The sequence below is a fragment of the Dendrobates tinctorius genome, unplaced genomic scaffold, assembly GCF_039654945.1.
Source record: "Dendrobates tinctorius isolate UK_male_01 unplaced genomic scaffold, ASM3965494v1 ptg000192l, whole genome shotgun sequence".
In the NCBI taxonomy this organism is placed as follows: Eukaryota; Metazoa; Chordata; class Amphibia; order Anura; family Dendrobatidae; genus Dendrobates; species Dendrobates tinctorius.
The window spans coordinates 6,910,118-6,929,394 of record NW_027361859.1 but is presented as its reverse complement, the minus strand read 5'-3'; the positions used below and the strand labels follow the sequence as shown (position 1 = coordinate 6,929,394).

General features: G+C 47.8%; 1 protein-coding gene across 1 annotated transcript in view; it reads right to left on the bottom strand.

Annotated features, from left to right (window-relative positions):
* The window catches only part of LOC141055956 (uncharacterized), a 180,068-nt gene that overhangs the window by 142,931 nt on the left and 17,860 nt on the right, over window positions 1–19,277 (bottom strand). The window contains exon 9 of the mRNA XM_073552652.1: window positions 15,836–16,115. Within this exon, the coding sequence (XP_073408753.1) occupies window positions 15,836–16,115 (280 nt within the window). The remainder of the gene's footprint in view (window positions 1–15,835; window positions 16,116–19,277) is intronic.

Sequence of the window (19,277 nt, the reverse complement as noted above, 5' to 3'; positions counted from 1 at the left end):
CATCGCTAATTACCGCGAGACATCGCGATCCCGCGAGAATGGACGTCATCGTGGGCATTTTCGCAAAGGATTACTGGGAACGGATGCGCGGGACGTCGGAAGGTAAGAATTAACACCATTTTTCATTTTTTTTTACATTCTATCTTTTACTACTGATGCCGCATAGGTGGCCTCAGTAGTAAAAAGTTGGTCACACTTGTCAAACACTATGTTTGACGAGTGTGACCAACTTGTCAATCAGTTCTCCAAGCGATGCTACAGATCGCTTGGAAAACGCTAGCATTTTGCAAGCTAAATACGCTTGCAAAATGCTAGTTTTTCCGCGGGAAAATCGCGGGAATTTAAAATGCGATTTTCCCGCGGAATGGAATTCCGGAATTCTCGCTGTAATTTCCGTGAGAGTTCCGGTACGTGTGCACATAGCCTAAGTGTTGCCCAGCGATAGCCCTGAAACCTGAAAGATCTGGAGAAGATCTGTATGGAGGAGTGGGCCAAAATCCCTGCTGCAGTGTGTGCAAACTTGGTCAAGAACTACAGGAAATGTCTGACCTCTGTAATTCCAAACAAAGGTTTCTGTACAAAATATTAAGTTCTGATTTTCTATTGTATCAAATACTTATTGTCCCCATTTCATCTGTATATCCTGCACTGTGGTGACTGCGTGTGGAGAAGGCTGAAGAGCGATGTGATCGTGAAGCACAGATGGACTACCATTTGAGACGGGGGCCTGCTGAAGGTCTCCGTAACGGCCATTTTGATACGCCTGTGTAGGTCAGCCATAGGCTGAGCTTCATAGGGGACAGCAAATTTCACTACAGACTGTAAGAGTCTGGTTTCGCAGTGCATAGTATATGCAATCAGACAACTGCAGGTTCAAGTCCCCTGAGGGGACTAAAAAAATAAAAAGATTTTTAATTAAAATATTAATATATGTATCATCTATCCTTTTCACCATTATAAATATAGAAAAAATATATATATTTGCTACAAAAAGGTCTGATTTATCAAAAGATAAATTTATTTAACCGGTACCCGCTCGGTGGTCCTGTTGCGGCATAGTTCCTATCCCCCTGCAGAACAGGATTTGGACACGTGCTGATGAGGCCATAGACTGTAATGGTTCCAGCATAGTGATCGTGAGCTCTGACGGAACCATGACAGTCTATGGCCTCATCAGCACGTGTCCAAATCCTGTTCTGCAGGGGGATAGGAACTATGCCGCAACAGGACCACCGAGCATGTACCTAAACGCAATGTGAAAGGGCTAGTGATGGGCGAATGTGCTCAGATAAGGCGTCATCCCATGCTCGTGTGCTAGCACAGTGTTTTCAGAGTGCTCAAATAGAAGGTTCAGGTCTCGCGGCTGCTCCACAGGCACAACTCATGTAGGGATTGGCTGTTTGTTAGTAAAAAGAAGCCTAAACCTGAAGGGGTTAATTATAATGACGACCCAGCCCAAAATAACAGGGAACCTCCAGCACCTACCTCCACCCGCAGAGCCGCACTCCACATATATGGCTGCTCTGTGCGCACAGGACCTGGGATGAGGTCACAGGGGGGAGGAGTCAGGGGTCACATGATCAGGGGCCTCAGTGTATGCAGGACTCTACTGTGCTGGTTGTCATGGTGCTGGATGAGGGGAAGGTTCTGTGTGGGGTCAGGAGGGGTTTATAGGGTGGATGTAGCAGAGCAGCATGTGTACGAGGTGTATGGAGCAGAGCCATGTGTGTACGAGGTGTACGGAGCGGAGCCGTGTGTGTACGAGGTGTACGGAGCAGAGCTGTGTGTGTACAAGGCGTATGGAGCGGAGGCGCATGTGTATGAGGTGTACGGAGCGGAGCCGTGTGTGTACGATGTGTACGGAGCGGAGCCGTGTGTGTACGAGGTGTACGGAGCGGAGCCGTGTGTGTACGAGGTGTATGCAGTGGAGCCATGTGTGTACGAGGTGTACGGAGCTGAGCCGCGTGTGTACGAGGTGTACGGAGCAGAGCCGCGTGTGTACGAGGTGTACGGAGCAGAGCCGCGTGTGTACGAGGTGTACGGAGCGGAGCCGCGTGTGTACGAGGTGTACGGAGCGGAGCCGCGTGTGTACGAGGTGTACGGAGCGGAGCCGCGTGTGTACGAGGTGTACGGAGCAGAGCCGCGTGTGTACGAGGTGTACGGAGCGGAGCCGTGTGTGTACGAGGTGTACGGAGCGGAGCCGTGTGTGTACAGTACAAGGTGTACAGATGGAGCCGCGTGAGTACGAGGTGTACGGAGCGGAACCGTGTGTGTGCGAGGTGTACGGAGCGGAACCGTGTGTATACGAGGTGTACGGAGCAGGGCCGTGTGTGTACGAGGTGTACGAAGCAGAGCCGTGTGTGTACGAGGTGTACGGAGCAGAGCCGTGTGTGTACGAGGTGTACGGAGCGGAGCCGTGTGTGTACGGAGCGGAGCCGTGTGTGTACGAGGTGTATGGAGCGGAGCCATGTGTGTACGAGGTGTACGGAGCGGAGCCGCGTGTGTACCAGGTGTACGGAGCAGAGCCGCGTGTGTACGAGGTGTACGGAGCGGAGCCGCGTGTGTGCGAGGTGTACGGAGCAGAGCCGCGTGTGTACGAGGTGTACGGAGCGGAGCCGTGTGTGTACGAGGTGTACGGAGCAGAGCCGCGTGTGTACGAGGTGTACGGAGCGGAGCCGTGTGTGTACAGTACAAGGTGTACAGATGGAGCCGCGTGAGTACGAGGTGTACGGAGCGGAACCGTGTGTGTGCGAGGTGTACGGAGCGGAACCGTGTGTATACGAGGTGTACGGAGCAGAGCCGTGTGTGTACGAGGTGTACAGAGCGGAGCCGTGTGTGTACGAGGTGTACGGAGCGGAACCGTGTGTGTACGAGGTGTTCGGAGCGGAACCGTGTGTGTACGAGGTGTACGGAGCAGAGCCGTGTGTGTACGAGGTGTACGGAGCGGAGCCGTGTGTGTACGAGGTGTACGGAGCGGAGCCGTGTGTGTACGAGGTGTACGGAGCAGAGCCGCGTGTGTACGAGGTGTACGGAGCAGAGCCGTGTGTGTACGAGGTGTACGGAGCAGAGCCGTGTGTGTACGAGGTGTACGGAGCGGAGCCGTGTGTGTACGAGGTGTACGGAGCAGAGCCGTGTGTGTACGAGGTGTACGGAGCAGAGCCGTGTGTTCGAGGTGTATGGAGCAGAGCTGCGAGTGTACGAGGTGTACGGAGCAGAGCCGTGTGTGTACGAGGTGTACGGAGCAGAGCCGCAGGTGCACGAGGTGTTCGGAGCGGAGCCGCGTGTGTACGAGGTGTATGGAGCGGAGCCACGTGTGTACGAGGTGTACAGAGCGGAGCCACGTGTATGGAACGGAGTGATGTGTAAAAAGCATGTGTACAGTCCAGAACAGTGTGTGATGTGTACGGAGTGGAGTACATGTACAGACTGGCGTATAAGCATATCCATTATATTTAGAAATATATGAGAATACTATAGACTACTGTATATAGACTGCAGAGCATTATACTCTATAATAGGGGTGCACAATCTTTGTTCGGAAGGCGTTTACCAATCTCAAGTTTGACTCGAATGTAGCACATTCGGATTTGTGTTCGCTTTCATGAGCATTTTTATTCAAAGTCGATCTCAGTTCGGTGAATCATCGCATTTCTGTTAATGCTTTTGTAGGACTCTGGCTACAATAGTGTTGCTGTATGATGAGCGGGGGGACATGTTTGATGAGGGGAGGGGGTGTGAAGAGATTACAGGAGTGGCACGCTTTTTTTTTTACTTTATGTGTGTTGATTCCGGCAACCAATCAGGGCACAGAAACCATCCACAACGTCATGACACAAGGTCTTCTGTGATTGGTTGCCAAAGTCACATGTTGCTGGCCATATAAAAAGTGGACATCTTGTTTTTCTGGTGCCATTTGCTCAGTGTCACAGTGCAGAAAGGTCGCTCCTCCGCTAGTGCTGGTGCTGAAAGTGAACTTGTCAGTGAAATAGATAGGTTAGGTTCCTGTCCTGTGTGAAATTGAAATTCCAGCATCGCAGTAGATTGTGCAAAATTTGTGTGGCAGTCTCCGAAGGCCCCATTTCCTAGTTTGTGCTAAAACTGTGTTTCAGTGGCAAATTAGAAGGCCAGATTTCCACTTAAAATTTTTAGGTATAACAGTGTTGTCCAGGCACACTATCTAAGAAAATAAATAGTGATTGTTCATTTAGTGACAGGTGACTGACAGCTGTGGGCCTAAGGTTGTGAAACAGCAGAGTACAAGAGGGGAAGGCTACTTACAACATGAGTGGGAGAAAGACCACTGACCAGCCTACTTGACTCCTTTTCTTTGGCAGCAGCACAGAGGTACACCTTGTAGATGAGGCTCAGAAAAAGCATGTGCTCCAGTGGATGGCAAGTGTTGCATCAAGTGACCTCTCCTTTTTCTCCACCTTAACTTCACACACAGTACATTCTTCAGAAGAGGCACCCCAATCTCCTTTGCTTCCCCCAGCATCAAAAATTTCCAAACGCCTGACTGTGGGGAACCTCAGATGAGCCATTCTGAAGACCTGTTCACACATTGTATTCCATGGGCATCAGAGGTCTGCTCCGAAGCATCAAGAAGTAGGGTCAGAGCAGAATTCAGTCCCTTGTCACCAGACGTTAACCACCAAGGATGGACGTGATCCTGATGAGACTCAGATTCCAGAGGCGCACGCGGACTGTACTGTGGTGTCAGAGCAGGAAAAGGAGGAGGGTCACTCTCCGGGTGAGGAGAGTGAGAACAGAGAGGATGATGATGAGATTGTAGATTCCACTTGGTGTGAACCCAGAGGTATGCAGCTGCGTAGCTTAACAGAGGAGGAAGAGGAAGATGAGGTTACATTACGGCTTCCTACATAAACACAAAGTAATGCAACCACAACAAGTGCTGCATCCTCAGCTCCAACACTGGCTGTGGCCAGCATCGGTTGCGAGTCTGCATTTCGCAGGGGCAGCAAGGGCTGCCTAGCCTGGGCATTTTTTTAGACCGCAAAGGATGAACACACACACGTTATCTGTCAAATTTGCAAAAAAAAAACAGTAGAGGGAAAAATTGCAATAATTTGACAACATCTATGAAGCGGCACTTGAGCAATCAACATGCCTTAGTGTGGGAATCTCACTGCTCTAAAATGCAGAATAGCAGCCCTCGCTGGATCTCCGATGACTTTTACACCCCAGTTGCAGATTGGACAGACTAGGCAATGATGTTATTTTTAGTGTCATGTGTTGATCTCGTGTTATTGCATTCTGTGCCATCTTTGTGCTGTCTTCTGTGCCTGCTGTTGCTACTGCTGCTGATGTTACAATTTTTTTAAACGTGGAGGCTTCAAGTTGGGTCTCTGTCTGATGGGTTGCCTGTAGTAGATGTGTCACAGGCCTATTATACTGTTTCTACTCTGTGGAAATTGATGCCACTTTAATGTTGTGTAACAATTATTTTTTGGAAATGTGGAGACTCCAAATTGGGTCTCCCTCTGGTGGCTTGACCATGTAAGTATGGCTCCCAGACAAGCAGTATTGCGGTTAGTGTTCAATGTTGCACTCCTAAAAAATAGTAAATGGTGCTTTAGAGGAAAAAAAATTCAGTAGTTGTAGGTAACCTCAAGCACTCAAAAGACTTTGGTCCAAAATAAGTGAAGTAAAGTATATGTATTTTATTAAGGGAATCCACAGTCGCCAGTGAGAAACAAATTATCCCAACGTTTCGGCCTTTATGGCCTTTTACAAGGTTTTTTTTCCTTTAAATAACCATGATTATATCAACTAAATATTGAAAGAAAGAAAGCAAATAAATCAAAACACTATGCATACAATAAAGCCAATAAGTATGAATTCATCTAGAGATAAAAAAAAGGGGGGGGGGGGAACGAACACTGATCAATATATTAGGGTATGTGCACACTTTGCGGATTTGGCTGTGTATTTTTCAGCACGGATTTGTCTGAATCCGCAGGAAAATGACCTGAGCTTTACCCGCTGTAATGTCAGTATTGTCTTTTGCTTCCCTCCCCTGCCCAGGAGCTGTGATATGTTCTGTACACGGTCAGACACAGATATTTAAAATGAACTTTCGTTTGTGAGAAAACCCCTTTAAATAGAAATTCCTCCTGACGTGCTGTGCACTGACTGTTTAGTGATGGGCTACACAGGTCAAACAAAAGATGACATGAGAGGAGAGTCAGCATTGGTGGCAGGCAGACCAGGCAGCTGCCTAGGACCCCCTCTCCCCCAGGGGCCCCAGCTAGCGGCACATCACACAGCCGCTATGGGGCTCGTGAGGCAGGAGGGCCCACCTGCCGCCAGCGCCGACTCCCCCCGCTGCCGTATTGAACTATACCAGCGTCATAGACACCGGTACAGTTCAAAGCAATGATGGAGGGGAGAGTGTCAGCTGACGCTCCCTGTCCCATCATTCCCCGCTCTACCTCTGACACGGCAGGTGCACGATTACGTCATTGCGCACTCACTGTGTGCCAGGCAGAGCAGGCGGAGCCGGGAGCAGCGCGGGCATGAGGAGAGGTGAGGAGTGTTTTTTTAATGTACCAGTGAGTACTGGACTGTGGGGCCATTCTTGGGGGGGGTGGGGGGGTGCTATATACCATGTGGGGCTGTGCTATATACCATGTGTGCTGTGCTATATAGGTGATGTGCTATATACCATGTGGGGCTGTGTTATATACCATGGGGGGTACATTATATTCTATAGGGGAGGCTGTGTTATATATAATATTGGGAGCTACATTATATTCTATGGGGAGGTGGGCTGTATTCTATTCTATTCGGGGCTACATTATATTCTATGGGGGGCTGTATTATATTATATTCTATGAGGGGGAGATTGCGTCCTACTCTATGAGGGTCTACATTATACTATGAGGAGGCTAAATTTTATCCTATGGGGGCCAGATTATATTGTATGGGGGCTTCATTATACTTTATGAGGGGGCTACATTATATTCTATTGGGGTTGCATTATACTATATGAGGAGGGCTACATTGTGTTCTATGGAGGAGCTACATTATACTATATAAGGGGCTGCCATATATTCTATGGAGGGGCTACATAATGCTATATGAGGGGGGCTGCATTATATTTTATGTGGGGTTACATTATATTCTGTGGGGTGGCTGCATTATACTATAAGAGGGGAGCTACATTATATTCTTTGGAGGGTGTGGCATGGCTAAGGGTTGTATAGTCGATGGGAGGTATGTTGTCACAGAGATGGCTTGTCTCTGTGATGTAGCCCGGAGTGTTTTCTTTAGTGCACGTAAGCACTAAGGGACATCACCGTGAAAAGTGTATTATACTATATGGAGGACTGAGCAGTGTATTTTAATATACGGAGGACTATGAGGAGTGTATTATACTATAGGGAGGACTATGGGGAGTGTATTATGCTATATGGAGTACTATGTGGCACATTATATTATATGGAGGACTATAGGGAGTGTATTATACTATAGGAGGACTATAGGGCACATTATATTATATAGAGGACTATGGGGAGTAAACTGTAATGTGCTGCTGATAACATGATACTGTATGGTGATCTGTTAGTGATCCATTAGTGATTGTTCTGTCCCCATCATTCTTTCTCAGACGGTGGAAATAAGCCGGGAAACAAGTGTTAAACGACTTCAATATTGTCAATCACACTCATTTAGCGGCCTGAACTCAGCGCATGTAAATACAATCGAAATGCTTGTGTGTGATGTGCAATATGTTAGCATTTGGGGCCCCATTTTAAAATTAACCGGCTCTGCATGAGAGAAGACAGCAGATGGGGAGAGAGAAAGCGCACAGGGGTGAGCCAGACAAAGCACAGCTCAAAACGGGATAGCACGTGAGGGGAGAACACAGCACAGGAAGGAGAGAGACAGCAGACAAGGGGGATAGCACATGGGGGAGACAGGTCAAAGAAGAGAGCATAGACGGGAAAAGTCAGCACATGGGGAAAGAGAGAGTGGATACGTAGGTGAGCACATGGGGGGGATAGATTCTCAATGCTGCAAAGACTGCCCCCATCGTGACATTACCGCCCTCCCGCCCTGTATATATGTTTTCATGAATATTTGAGGCTATGGACCCATTGCATGTCAATTTTGCAAGCCGGCGAGAAAATCTCGCTGTACGAATGCCATACAGATGTCACACGGATGCTTAGATGCGAGAAAATTGCATCCTCTCATTGCACACGGATGACATATGGATCACTGTTCAGGGAACATTTCTGCGATTCTCGTTCAATTAAAACGAACCGTATTTTTATACGTTGTGTGTGACTCCAGCCTAAGGAAAAGGCATGACATACCAGGATAGAATTAGTAGGAACACCCCATAAGGTATATTAACAAAAGGAGAAGCTACAAATAATAAGGAAAGGGATATTGGTAAAACAGGTTTAATGGAGATGGATAAAAATACCATATGTGACATGCACTGAGACAAATGCACTGAAAGTGTAAGAAAAGGCAATTAACGGTAGGTAAGGAGATCGGCGTGTGCGGCGTGCACCCTTCAGGCGTGGCGAAATGTGCATAATGTGCCGCAGAAGGACCTTTTTAACCGCTGTCGGGTCTTCACTTCCAGGTGCGTCACATGTCCGGAGTGGTCACGTGATCAAAACAGTTGAATGCTGCCAGAAAAAGACGAACAGAAGGTGAGCACCAGTGCGCAGGCGCGGGAATCCAACACGGCCGCTTATACATTATAACGGCGGTGAAGTGCACATGCATGAGGTCCACAACAGAAAGAAGGTGAGAACGGCTACTGCAATATACCGGTGAGCAGAAACACGTACAAGGAATGAGGAGAAACTAAGGAACATTACTAAATGCTAATGAAAGGAGAAAGGGAAAAAAAAGACACATATGAGAAATAAGCAAATGGGAACAAAATAAAGGAAACATAATTCAAAAGTCAAGAAGAAGGAAAAAGGGGACAAATAAGGAACAAAAAGGGGAAGAGAATAAGAAAGATTATGAAAAAAATGAAAGGGAAATAAAGTAGGGGTAAAAAAGAGGAAGGGGAAGGAAATAGGGGAGGGGGAGAAGAAACACAGCACAGGGAAAATGTGTACTACCTTCATTATGTAACCTGAAATGAAAATAAAAGATGCATGTTAGCAGACATAAAATGATGCAGAAAGAATTCTATACACATTGTCAATAAGTGATTTCATATTCTCATTTTAGACCCCTAGGCTCCAGGGTTGTAATGTAAAAATCCAGTAAGCTTATTTTAGCTTAAGTTTTTTAATCCTGTCCCCACCCCTCTTTGACAATGGGATGCATTCAATGACCTGATATTTAATTTGGGATGCATTAAGGACAGCTTTGGCAAAATGTGCCGAAATAGGTAGCACAAGTCTTTTACACCCAATGGTTGACTTATGTTGAGATTTGCGGTCCCGGATATGCTGGGTGGTCTCCCCAACATATCCGAGACCGCATGGACACGCAACCAGATAAACCACATAAGATGAATCTCATGTAAAAAAAACTTGAACTGGAAATAATTTACCAAATCTTGGATGTGAGAAAGTGTACCCTTTTGTAATATCGGAGCACTGTTAACAGTGTAGGCATGGAAAAGTGCCTCGTCTTTGTGTGGACAATGTTCTTTGAATGTTGTTTTAAAAGAGCCAATATCAGCCCTAACTAAAGTATTCCTGAGGTTAGAAGGTTTCTTGTAACACACAATGGGTATATCATTGAATTCAGGAATGTCCGGGTATGCTTGGCCTAAGAGGTACCAATGTCTGTAAATACAGTTTCTAACTAAATGCATGTAAAGGTGGTAAGTATTCACAAAGGGTATCATGTGCCTCTTGCTAACAGTGGGGGTGGCAATAATGTGAGTAGTTGTCAAGATTTCCCTTGGGCAACGCCATTGTGCAAATTTGTCCGATATCTCACCAAGACGTAAAGCGCGTTTTTGTTCATTCGTCATGATACGTGAAACCCTTTTAAACTGTGATTTGGGTAAGGACCTTTTCACATGAAGGGGAGGACAACTAGTATAATGTAGTAAACTGTTCTTATCTGTTGGTTTAGTGTAAAGATTAATATCCAGAATCCCATTGTCACCCAATGTAATTAATGTATCCAAAACATTAATGTTCTTAGTGCTCTTCTGTATGGAGAAGAGCACTAGACAAACAAGCAGGCCTGGGTCAATTGATCAGTCAACTACCTGTGTTACTATTCTTACATTTTTCTATCAATAGTAGTCAATGAAATTGATATTTGTGCCATCTGTGGCTGGAATTTTAAAAAAATAAAAAAGGGAGGCATTGCATGAGGTGTGAGGTCTCCCAGCTAAGAAGGCTTACACCGCGCCCTTAACCACCAGGTCCTCATTGAAACTTCAATTCCAAGCTGTAAATGCTGGACCAGACCCGGATACCTCATGCATGGCCCATGGCTGTGGGTCAATTGATGCCACTTTTCATGGTGTTTGCCCCTAATTTTAGCTGTTTGATAATCTTTTTGTCACCCCTCAAGGTGTTGTCTATCCGTTAGGTTTTGCCTCCCATTGAATCTAATGGGGTTCAGGTCCGTTTGGCAAATCCAAACCAAACCTTGAACGGTTCACTCATCTCTAAGAGCAGTGAAGTCTAATAAAGGCCTCTTTCACACGTCCGTGTCTTCGGTACGTGGTGACAGTTTTCACACGTATCAGAGACACGTACACACGTCAGTCACATGTCAGTGTTTCCATGGACCCTATGTCCGTGGGCAAAACACGCTGACATGTCCGTTTTTTGCCATCACGGACAGCAAAACGTCCCTCACCCATGCACATGGAGAACACACTTTGATGTCCTCAGTGTGACATGGACAGCAGTCGAGAAAAAAGTGCTACTGTAAGCGCGGTTTCCCGGAGGCTGGTGCTGAAGCCGGCTGTCACCATTCTCCCCTGCTCTGCTGGTAAGCAGAGGAGAATGGCAACAGCCGGCTTCAGCACCATCCACCGGGGACCAGCGTTTACTGTAGCGCTTCTTCCCGACGGCTGTCCGTGTGGTACTGATGCGGCACATGGTTTCCACATGTAGTACACACACGGATATCTCCGATACCATTTTTTTCGGTACCAGAAATATACGGACTTGTGAAAGGGGCCTAATCGAGGACTGTGCACTACACTGACGATCTACTCTGTACTATTGTTCTGCTTTACTATTTGGGGAAAGGCAGATGTGTATCTAGGTTTTCTGGCACCTGGGGCAAGAATTCAGTTTGGTGCCCCCCATCCCTAGTACATATGCAATTTGCACAGTTAGTCACATGCTATTCAGTGAAAAACTTAGAGAAGCAGGAAGAAATGCGAGCTGTCACATGACCGTATGTATGAAAAATCGCATGAGTGAAGTGTCAAAGCGATAACTGCTGGAACCTGCAGAGCTGAATCCTGACACTGTATAGTACATGCTGGTAGGATTGGCTACAGGGCTTCATTTTAGGCTTTTCCAGCTGAGATTTAAGTGACTGCAGGCTTCTGAAATCTTACAGTGCATGCACTGCACACTTTTAGGATTCTCCCTTGCCAGTGGCAAGAGTGGACGGTCATGTTAGCACCAGTATGCAATTTGTATACTTCTGGTCACATTCTGACCAGACGTGTCTGGCCTCGATTAATTCATTTTCATTAAGGACAGGCATGTCTTGTCAGCATGTCACCACATATATGTAAATCACGAGAGAATCCTGGGAGCGTGTAAAGAGCACTGTGAGAATTCAGAAGTCTGCAGTCACATAGAATGACTGCGGACTCATCACTAACCTAGACAGCCCATTTAATGTTCCTAACATAAATAAAATCATGAACATGTCAGTATCTTAAATAACATTTATATCCAGGTGCCTTTTCGATTATTTTGCCTCTGTAGTCGTTCTCTTTCTTTTCTTCTTCATCTTGTCCAGACTCATCCACAGCCATCTCTGCAGACTTCCATCTTCTCCGGTCTTGTGCACCATATCCCGACACGACACCATTAAAGATAACAGTGCCATTACAAATGTTCTTGAATAAAAATATCTGCCCTACCCAGAGCCCCTGAATAAATAATTGCCCCTCACTATATTCCCTGCACAAACTATGACCCCCCACTGTTCCTCTTATGGCAAATGCTCTCCAGACTATCCACGCCTTTCCATACCTGCCCCCCTCTTTACACTCTCCTCTCACACTGTGTCCCCCCAGATAGGGCCCAGTCTCTGCTGTGCATCCTCATCACACTCCTCCACTTCTTTGGCATACTGTCCCCTTCTAGCTGTGCGATTACACTCTCCCCCACACTACTCAAGTCTCTATTCTGTGTCCACTCACACTTTTATCCCCCCTACTGTCAACTCACACGTTTCCCCTTCATTTTCACGTACATACCCCCTGCTAACCATACTGTCTCCTCACATATTTATCCCCTCAATCTCCACACATCCCATCACCCTCACACAGAATAAATCCCCCTCGACACAGAACAAATCCAACCCCTCCACACAGAATAATCCCCCCACAAATAAATCACCAGCCCTCTGGAGTATATCCCCTCTCCACAAAGTATAAATCACCCCCTTCCATGCTGAATCTTTGGTGTCTTCAGCTCCATGGCCACAGGAGCATATCCTTATATTGATTTCCAACCCAAGACAAGCAATCCCCGAAATTATGGCTTTAATTGAATCTTTTGGTAAAATATTAGGATGTAAATTAAATTTTAATAAATCAGAGGCATTACTTATAGTAATTTTAAGGCAGCAAAAAAGGGTTGGTTGGGATTAGTGTTTTTTGTTTTTTTTTTTACACTGGCCACATAACTTAGTTAGGAGTTAATATTCTGGCAATATCATAATCCTTCCATAAATTTAATTTTTCCCGTCTCCTATGACGGCATACATGAGGGGATCCGCCCAGCCAGGACAGGAACCCTACTGAAGATAAAAGGGGCGGTACCTCTCCCTCGCTTCAGTTGGGTTTCCTGTCCTGACAGGGACCTGTGTGCTGAAGACGGCGTGTCAAGATGTCTGTACCTGCCCACCCCCGTGCCAGCGTGGAAGATCAGGCAGAGCCTGTGCGCTGGGCAGGGGTGGAATCGCCGTCCGCGGGTCCCCCGTTGGCTCAGCGTCAGCACAGCACGGTCAGGGGTTCTTCCGTGGCTACCGCGCCGCCCTCTCCCCTCTGCCGATGTCCAGGAGCTCCAGGAGTCGCGCCCCTCTGATGTCACGCTGGGTATGGGCGTGCCCGTGTGATGTAGGGGTCGGCGCCAGAATCCAAGATGGTGGCGCCCATGGGAAAAACGCTGGCCGGCAAAAGATCATCCCAGCGGCATGGCAGGAGGTGTGAGGGGCTGTGAATGGGCACTGGAGGAGGCTAGAGAGTACAGTGGATCCCTCTTGGAAAGAGGGATGACCACAGAAGATGCGGTTGGGACGCCCTCACACCCTGTTCAGTGTGAATGAATAAGTCGTGACACCACCTGTGGTGTTCGGCAATGAAGATGTTAAGCCGACGCTGCAGACAGATCCTCTGGGACAAATGGTGTGGTGCAGCAATGATGTTATAGCCCTCCACAGGCAGGGCTGTAGTCCCAGGGCAGAGTAGGTGAAGTGACATTTAGATGGTGTAGTGTCAGGCGCAGGGGATGTAGCAGTGCTGGGCAGGTTGACGCAGGAATAAGTGGAGGACACCAGGGCATGTAGTTCCAAAGCTTTACTCACAGTCTGTTGTGGCACAAGAGCCCACATCCGTGCCATGTCCTCAGGGTCAGGAGCTCAGCCAATCTCCAGGCAAGATGAAGTACTCTTTTCCAACACTCCGCCAACATATGTGCCTTTTCTGAACGTCTCCTTTTGTGCCTATAGTGAAGTACTCTCAGTACTGAGTTACACTGGAGTTCCTCCTGTTAGATGTTCCTATGAACTCTACTTGTACGGCAGACAGCTGTAGCCTGCTTCGGGGACTCCTTGCTACCTAGTCCCGGCTCACTATCGTTGCTGTTGTGCCCCCAAGTCTGGTGTGGGAATAAAGCGGTGACAACTTCTATTACTCCGGTGTCTGCTGCAGGACCATTAGTATCCATACAACCTCGGGGACCGGACCCCGGTCTTGCGCTGTGAACTTGAGAAGGGTTCTGCTCCAACCCTAATCCTTAGTCCTCCTCTCCTTACGTTCCGTGCTAATTCTTCTTTCTGATGGAGAGTTAGGTTTTCCTTCTATGTCCCTTTCCTGTGCAAGCGGACCCAGATCACTGAGGTCAGCTGCAGCACTTCCTTCATCCATCCCACTCAGGGGATCTTCTTTCACAGACTCTCCTCGTCAGAGTCCTGTGACTAACTGTCTGAATCCTATTCTCCTCCCGCTCTTTTGGTGCAAACTAAACTCCACCCGCCTCCCAGCACGCTTCATGTTCCAAGCAGGGAGCCACCAAAGGGTGCTTTGCTACACTACTATGTTGTGTGGGATGCAGGTGTTGGAGTGTAGTCAGGTGTCTCCACCTTACCTGAATGGTGAGGTACCACACCTCAGGAGGAGGTGCAGTACCTCTGTGGCGACTGAACCCTCAGGGGCGCCACATACCCCCCGTTAAACACAGCACGTCTGCGAGCTGCAAGAAAACAAAGGTTGACAAAGTACAAGGAACATATAAAAATTTTTGTAATGCTTAGTAAACAATTCTTATCTAATCTTTAATACAGTACCTAATTCAAAAGTGCCTTTGGCAATAACTCACTACCACTTCAAGTACTCTTCATCAACACATTTCTTCTTCATCTCTTCTGTCACATTTTCTACTTCCTATTATTAACCTTAAGTGATAACCGCTGATGCCTGGGTCATCACCTACATTTTTCAATCTTTATTCTTTTTATTAAAGCATTAATCTAAACTCTGCAAAACATTCACTATTTACTTTCTCTATCAAAAATGCTAAACATTATTAATAAGTGCAATATAGACATTGATCCAGCCAAGATGTCTTGAAATGTCCTTATTCCTAGTGAGGTAGTCCTTATTCCTAAAAGACTTATGTGAGAGGGCACCTAAAGAGGTGCAACTATATACATGACAGTTCCGGATCATTCAGTGTCCATGATCTCCACAGTTCAGTAAGAAAAACGCTGCCAATAAAACTGGGCAACAAAACTGGAACAACAGGGAAAACATCATGATAACCACAAAAAAAAATAGAAAATAGAAAAACAGGCACAATGGTGCAAATACCCTCCTGGGTAACAGAAGTTATTTATGGAATGTTCTTTAGTAGTGGTGTTCCCCTCCTGGGGTACTGGAAGCTGATGACTTGGGTTGCTGCTTCCAGGGGAGAATTTCTGGACAACCTTTTCCTGTTGACTGTTTGCCATAGGACGAGGTGATGGCAGCTGGTGCAATTGCTGCCTGAAATTCTGCAGAAGTTGCAATGGGTACCAATGGATGTGGTTCCTCAATTTCAGTTGGTACCAATCTTGATTTTCAGCCTGATGCCTGGTGTCACTGGCATCTGTGGGCGCTTGTAAGGGTTGAGGCGGGGGTCCTGAACTTGTGGCAAAGGGAACCCATGATGCATAGTAACACCCATCAGCTGCTCAGACTCCTCCACTGGGATCAGAAGATGTCGAATGGGGCGTGCCTGCTCCAGTCACACTCTCTTCAGCAGGGATCTCTTCCACTTCCCCATTGCAGTAAGCATAGTGCTTCTGAATTGAGAGCATAGCTCATCTAATTGTCCCATGTGGAGTTCAAGCATGCCGGCCTCACTATATGAAAACTTGGGGGTTAACCCGTTGGGAGGGGTAGCGATCATACCTGGAGCCTTCCGGCGGCATACAATGTTCACTGGCGTAGCCGGACTCAAGGTTGGAGACGATGGTGGGACGGTTGGCGGCTCCGGATCCTCGGGGGTCTCCGGTGGGACCTGCACAGCCGCGCCATGTCCAGGCGGGAGCTCTACCTTTTCCTCCACTTTGGCTCCCAGGCCCTCGGACAACTCTTCCTGGCAGGCCTCACCCAGCGGTGATGACAGCGGAGGGCTGGGGATAGTTGCTGCCAGTGGAATTGCAGCAGCCGCGAGCTCCGCAGGGTCTGCCTGGGGAAGGTCCGGTGCAGCAGTGGCGGGTACCAGTGACTAGGGTACCGCTGATGGTGGCCCCTCCGGGGCGTGCTGCCATTTCTTCATCCAGAGCGCCTCCTGCTTCAGCCGCAGTTCGTGAGTCAGCCAGGTTATCTCATCCTCATGCCCTGGTGTCCTCCACTTATTCCTGCGTCAACCTGCCCAGCACTGTTACTCCACCTTACCTGAATGGTGCGGTACCACACCTCAGGAGGAGGTGCAGTACCTCTGTGGCGACTGAACCCTCAGGGGCGCCACGCACTCATGCCCAAAACTTCACAATGGAAGTGGGGCAAGAAGAGCAGCGGCAGCAGCAGCAAGAGCTCTTGCCAGATGCAGTGCCAAGCCGCCAGCATACCAGAAGTAGCCGCTCAAGTGGTGGGAGCGGCAGTTATAAACACGACCGGCATGACTCAGACGTCCAGAAAAAACGTCACGAGTGCATCTGAGATCGGTACCCTTGATTGACAGCGGTGGTGAGTGATCTACGTGAATGTCACCCTTATGGTAACGGGGTTCCATTTTTCTGTTTGATCACTAGGGGTTGCTAGCGGCAAAAACAAAGAATATAGCATGCACCCTATGCAGAGACCCGCTGGCAGATCAGTGGCAGAAAGATCTCTGCGCTGACTGTAAAAACAAAGCCATACGGGATGAAATCTCTGATTTGGTGACTAGCCTTAGGGCTATAATACAAGAGGAGGTGAAAGGCTCCCTAAAGGCAGCCCTTAAAAGGACGAATAAAAGAAGTTGCAAAAGGGATTCAGAGGCCTCGCTAGTGCAAAAAGGTCGTGAAAAATCCCTGTCCCCCTCCACCTCCTCTACTCAGTCCTCAGACAGCGATATAGGGGGCCATCCGTGTTTCCCAAACAGAGGACGTGGAAAAGCTGGTCAAAGCTGTCAGGTCTACAATGGGCCTTAAGGAGGAAAAGACTCCTAAATCATTGGAGGATGTTATGTTTGGAGGACTGGAGGAAAGGGAAAAAACGCACCTTCCCGGTAAATGATAAGATAAAGGCCTTAATTGACAGGGAATGGGAAAACCCTGAGAGGTCGGGTGCCTTACCTTCTACATCAAAAAGGTGGTACCCATTTAAACAAAAAGACTCAGAAACCTGGGAAAATTTCCCAAAGATTGATGGTGCCATAGCCAAATCCTCAAAAAAGGTATCTCTACCATTAGAGGACTCTGGCGTGCTGAAAGACCAGCTTGATAAAAAAGCAGATGGTTTCCTGAAACATATCCGGGAAGCATCGGCAGGTGGATAAAAACCAGCAATAGCTGGTACTTGTACCGCTCGTGCCCTCATGGTCTGGCTACAACAAATAGAGGACCAGATCAGGGATAAAATTCCTAGGGACGAAATACTGTCTAATCTGACACTGGTACATGGAGCAGTGGCTTTCCTAGCAGATACCTCAGCAGATGCCGGGAGGTCAACAGCTAGAGCGGCAAGCTTATCAAATGCGACAAAGCGAGCCCTGTGGCTTAAAGAGTGTCCGGGGGATTTGCCATCAAAACATAGACTGTGTTCCATTCCATGTGACGGCCAATTCCTCTTCGGGAAAAAACTAGAGGAAATTTTGGAGCATGTGGCAGTGGTCATCCCACGGGAGACAGGAAAAATTGGGACTTTAAAAGGAGAGGATCGGGCTATATGTTTAAAGGGCCCTCTACTTCCTCCAAAAAATCTGCCCAATGACATCAGGTCGGAGGTAGGGGGAGGACTTTCTCTCTTCCTTTCCGCCTGGGCAAAATATCCCCCCAGTACATGGGTCCTGAGCATAATGAAGGACGGTTTAAAAAATAAAATTCACCCATCCGCCCAGGTGAACTTTTATAATGACACGCCAAAGGAAAGCCCAAGAGCAACAACTGGCCTGGAGACGGAAGTCTTGGGACTAGTGCAAAAACGAGTCCTACAGGAGGTCCCAGTTCAAGAAGAAGGAAAGGGGGTTCTACTCCCCCCTCTTTTTAATACAAAAACCAAATGGCTCTTGGAGGACCATAGTCAATCTGAGGAGGCTCAATCAGTGGGTAGACAATTGCTCCTTCAAAACGGAGTCAATCAATACGGCCACAAAAATCCTCTTCCAGCACTGTCTCATGGCAGTGATAGACTTAAAAGATGCCTACTATCATATCCCAATCCATCGGGAGGATCAAAAGTACTTGAGAGTAGCGCTCTATGTCCAAGGTCAGGTCAAACACAACCAATACGCAGCTCTTCCGTTCGGCCTGTCTACAGCCCCCAGAGTCTTCACCAAGGTGATGGCCAAGGTAATGTCATTTCTTCGTTCCCGGGACATAGTGATCGTCCCATAACTGGACGACTTTCTTGTCATAGGGAGGTCGGAGACCCATTGCACACACCAAGTGAAGGAAGTGATATCAACTTTAATAAGGCTAGGATGGATAGTAAACAAGTCGAGACTAACACCAGTAAAGGTGCAATCCTTCCTAGGGTTAATACTGGTCTCCGAGCGACAGCGCTGTCTCCTACCAGAAAACAAAGTGACCAAAATAAGGGGCCTAGCTCGCACAGCAATTCAAAGGCCAGCTATGACACTGAGGAACGCAATGTCCCTTTTAGGCTCGTTGACATCATGCATACCCACGGTACCGTGGGCACAGTACCACTTAAGACAACTGCAGTGGGAAGTTCTGTCAGCGCAGAAACAATTGAAAGGGCATTTAGAGGGCGAACTATGTCTCTCCATGGAGGTAAGAGCCTCCCTACTCTGGTGGACTGTAGAAGAGCATCTAACAGCCGGTGCCCCGTGGCAGAAACCAGTCGAGGACATCATTACAACCGACGCAATTGCCACAGGGTGGGGAGCACACCTGAGATCCCACTCGATACAGGGAACCTGGTCCTCGCTAGAAAAGGATCACGGTTCAAATGTAAAAGAACTATAGGCAGTAGAGAAAGCCGTGAAACATTTTCTCCCCTTGCTCCGGGGCCGCCACACCCGAGTCATGACGGACAATCGTGCAGTGGTAGCTTACATCAACCACCAGGGGGGAATGAGATCTCAGGGCCTCATGGATATATCAAATCTACTTTTTCAGTTAGCTGGACAACATCTGTTGTCCATCACGGCACTGCATATAAGGGGTGTCGAAAACACACAAGC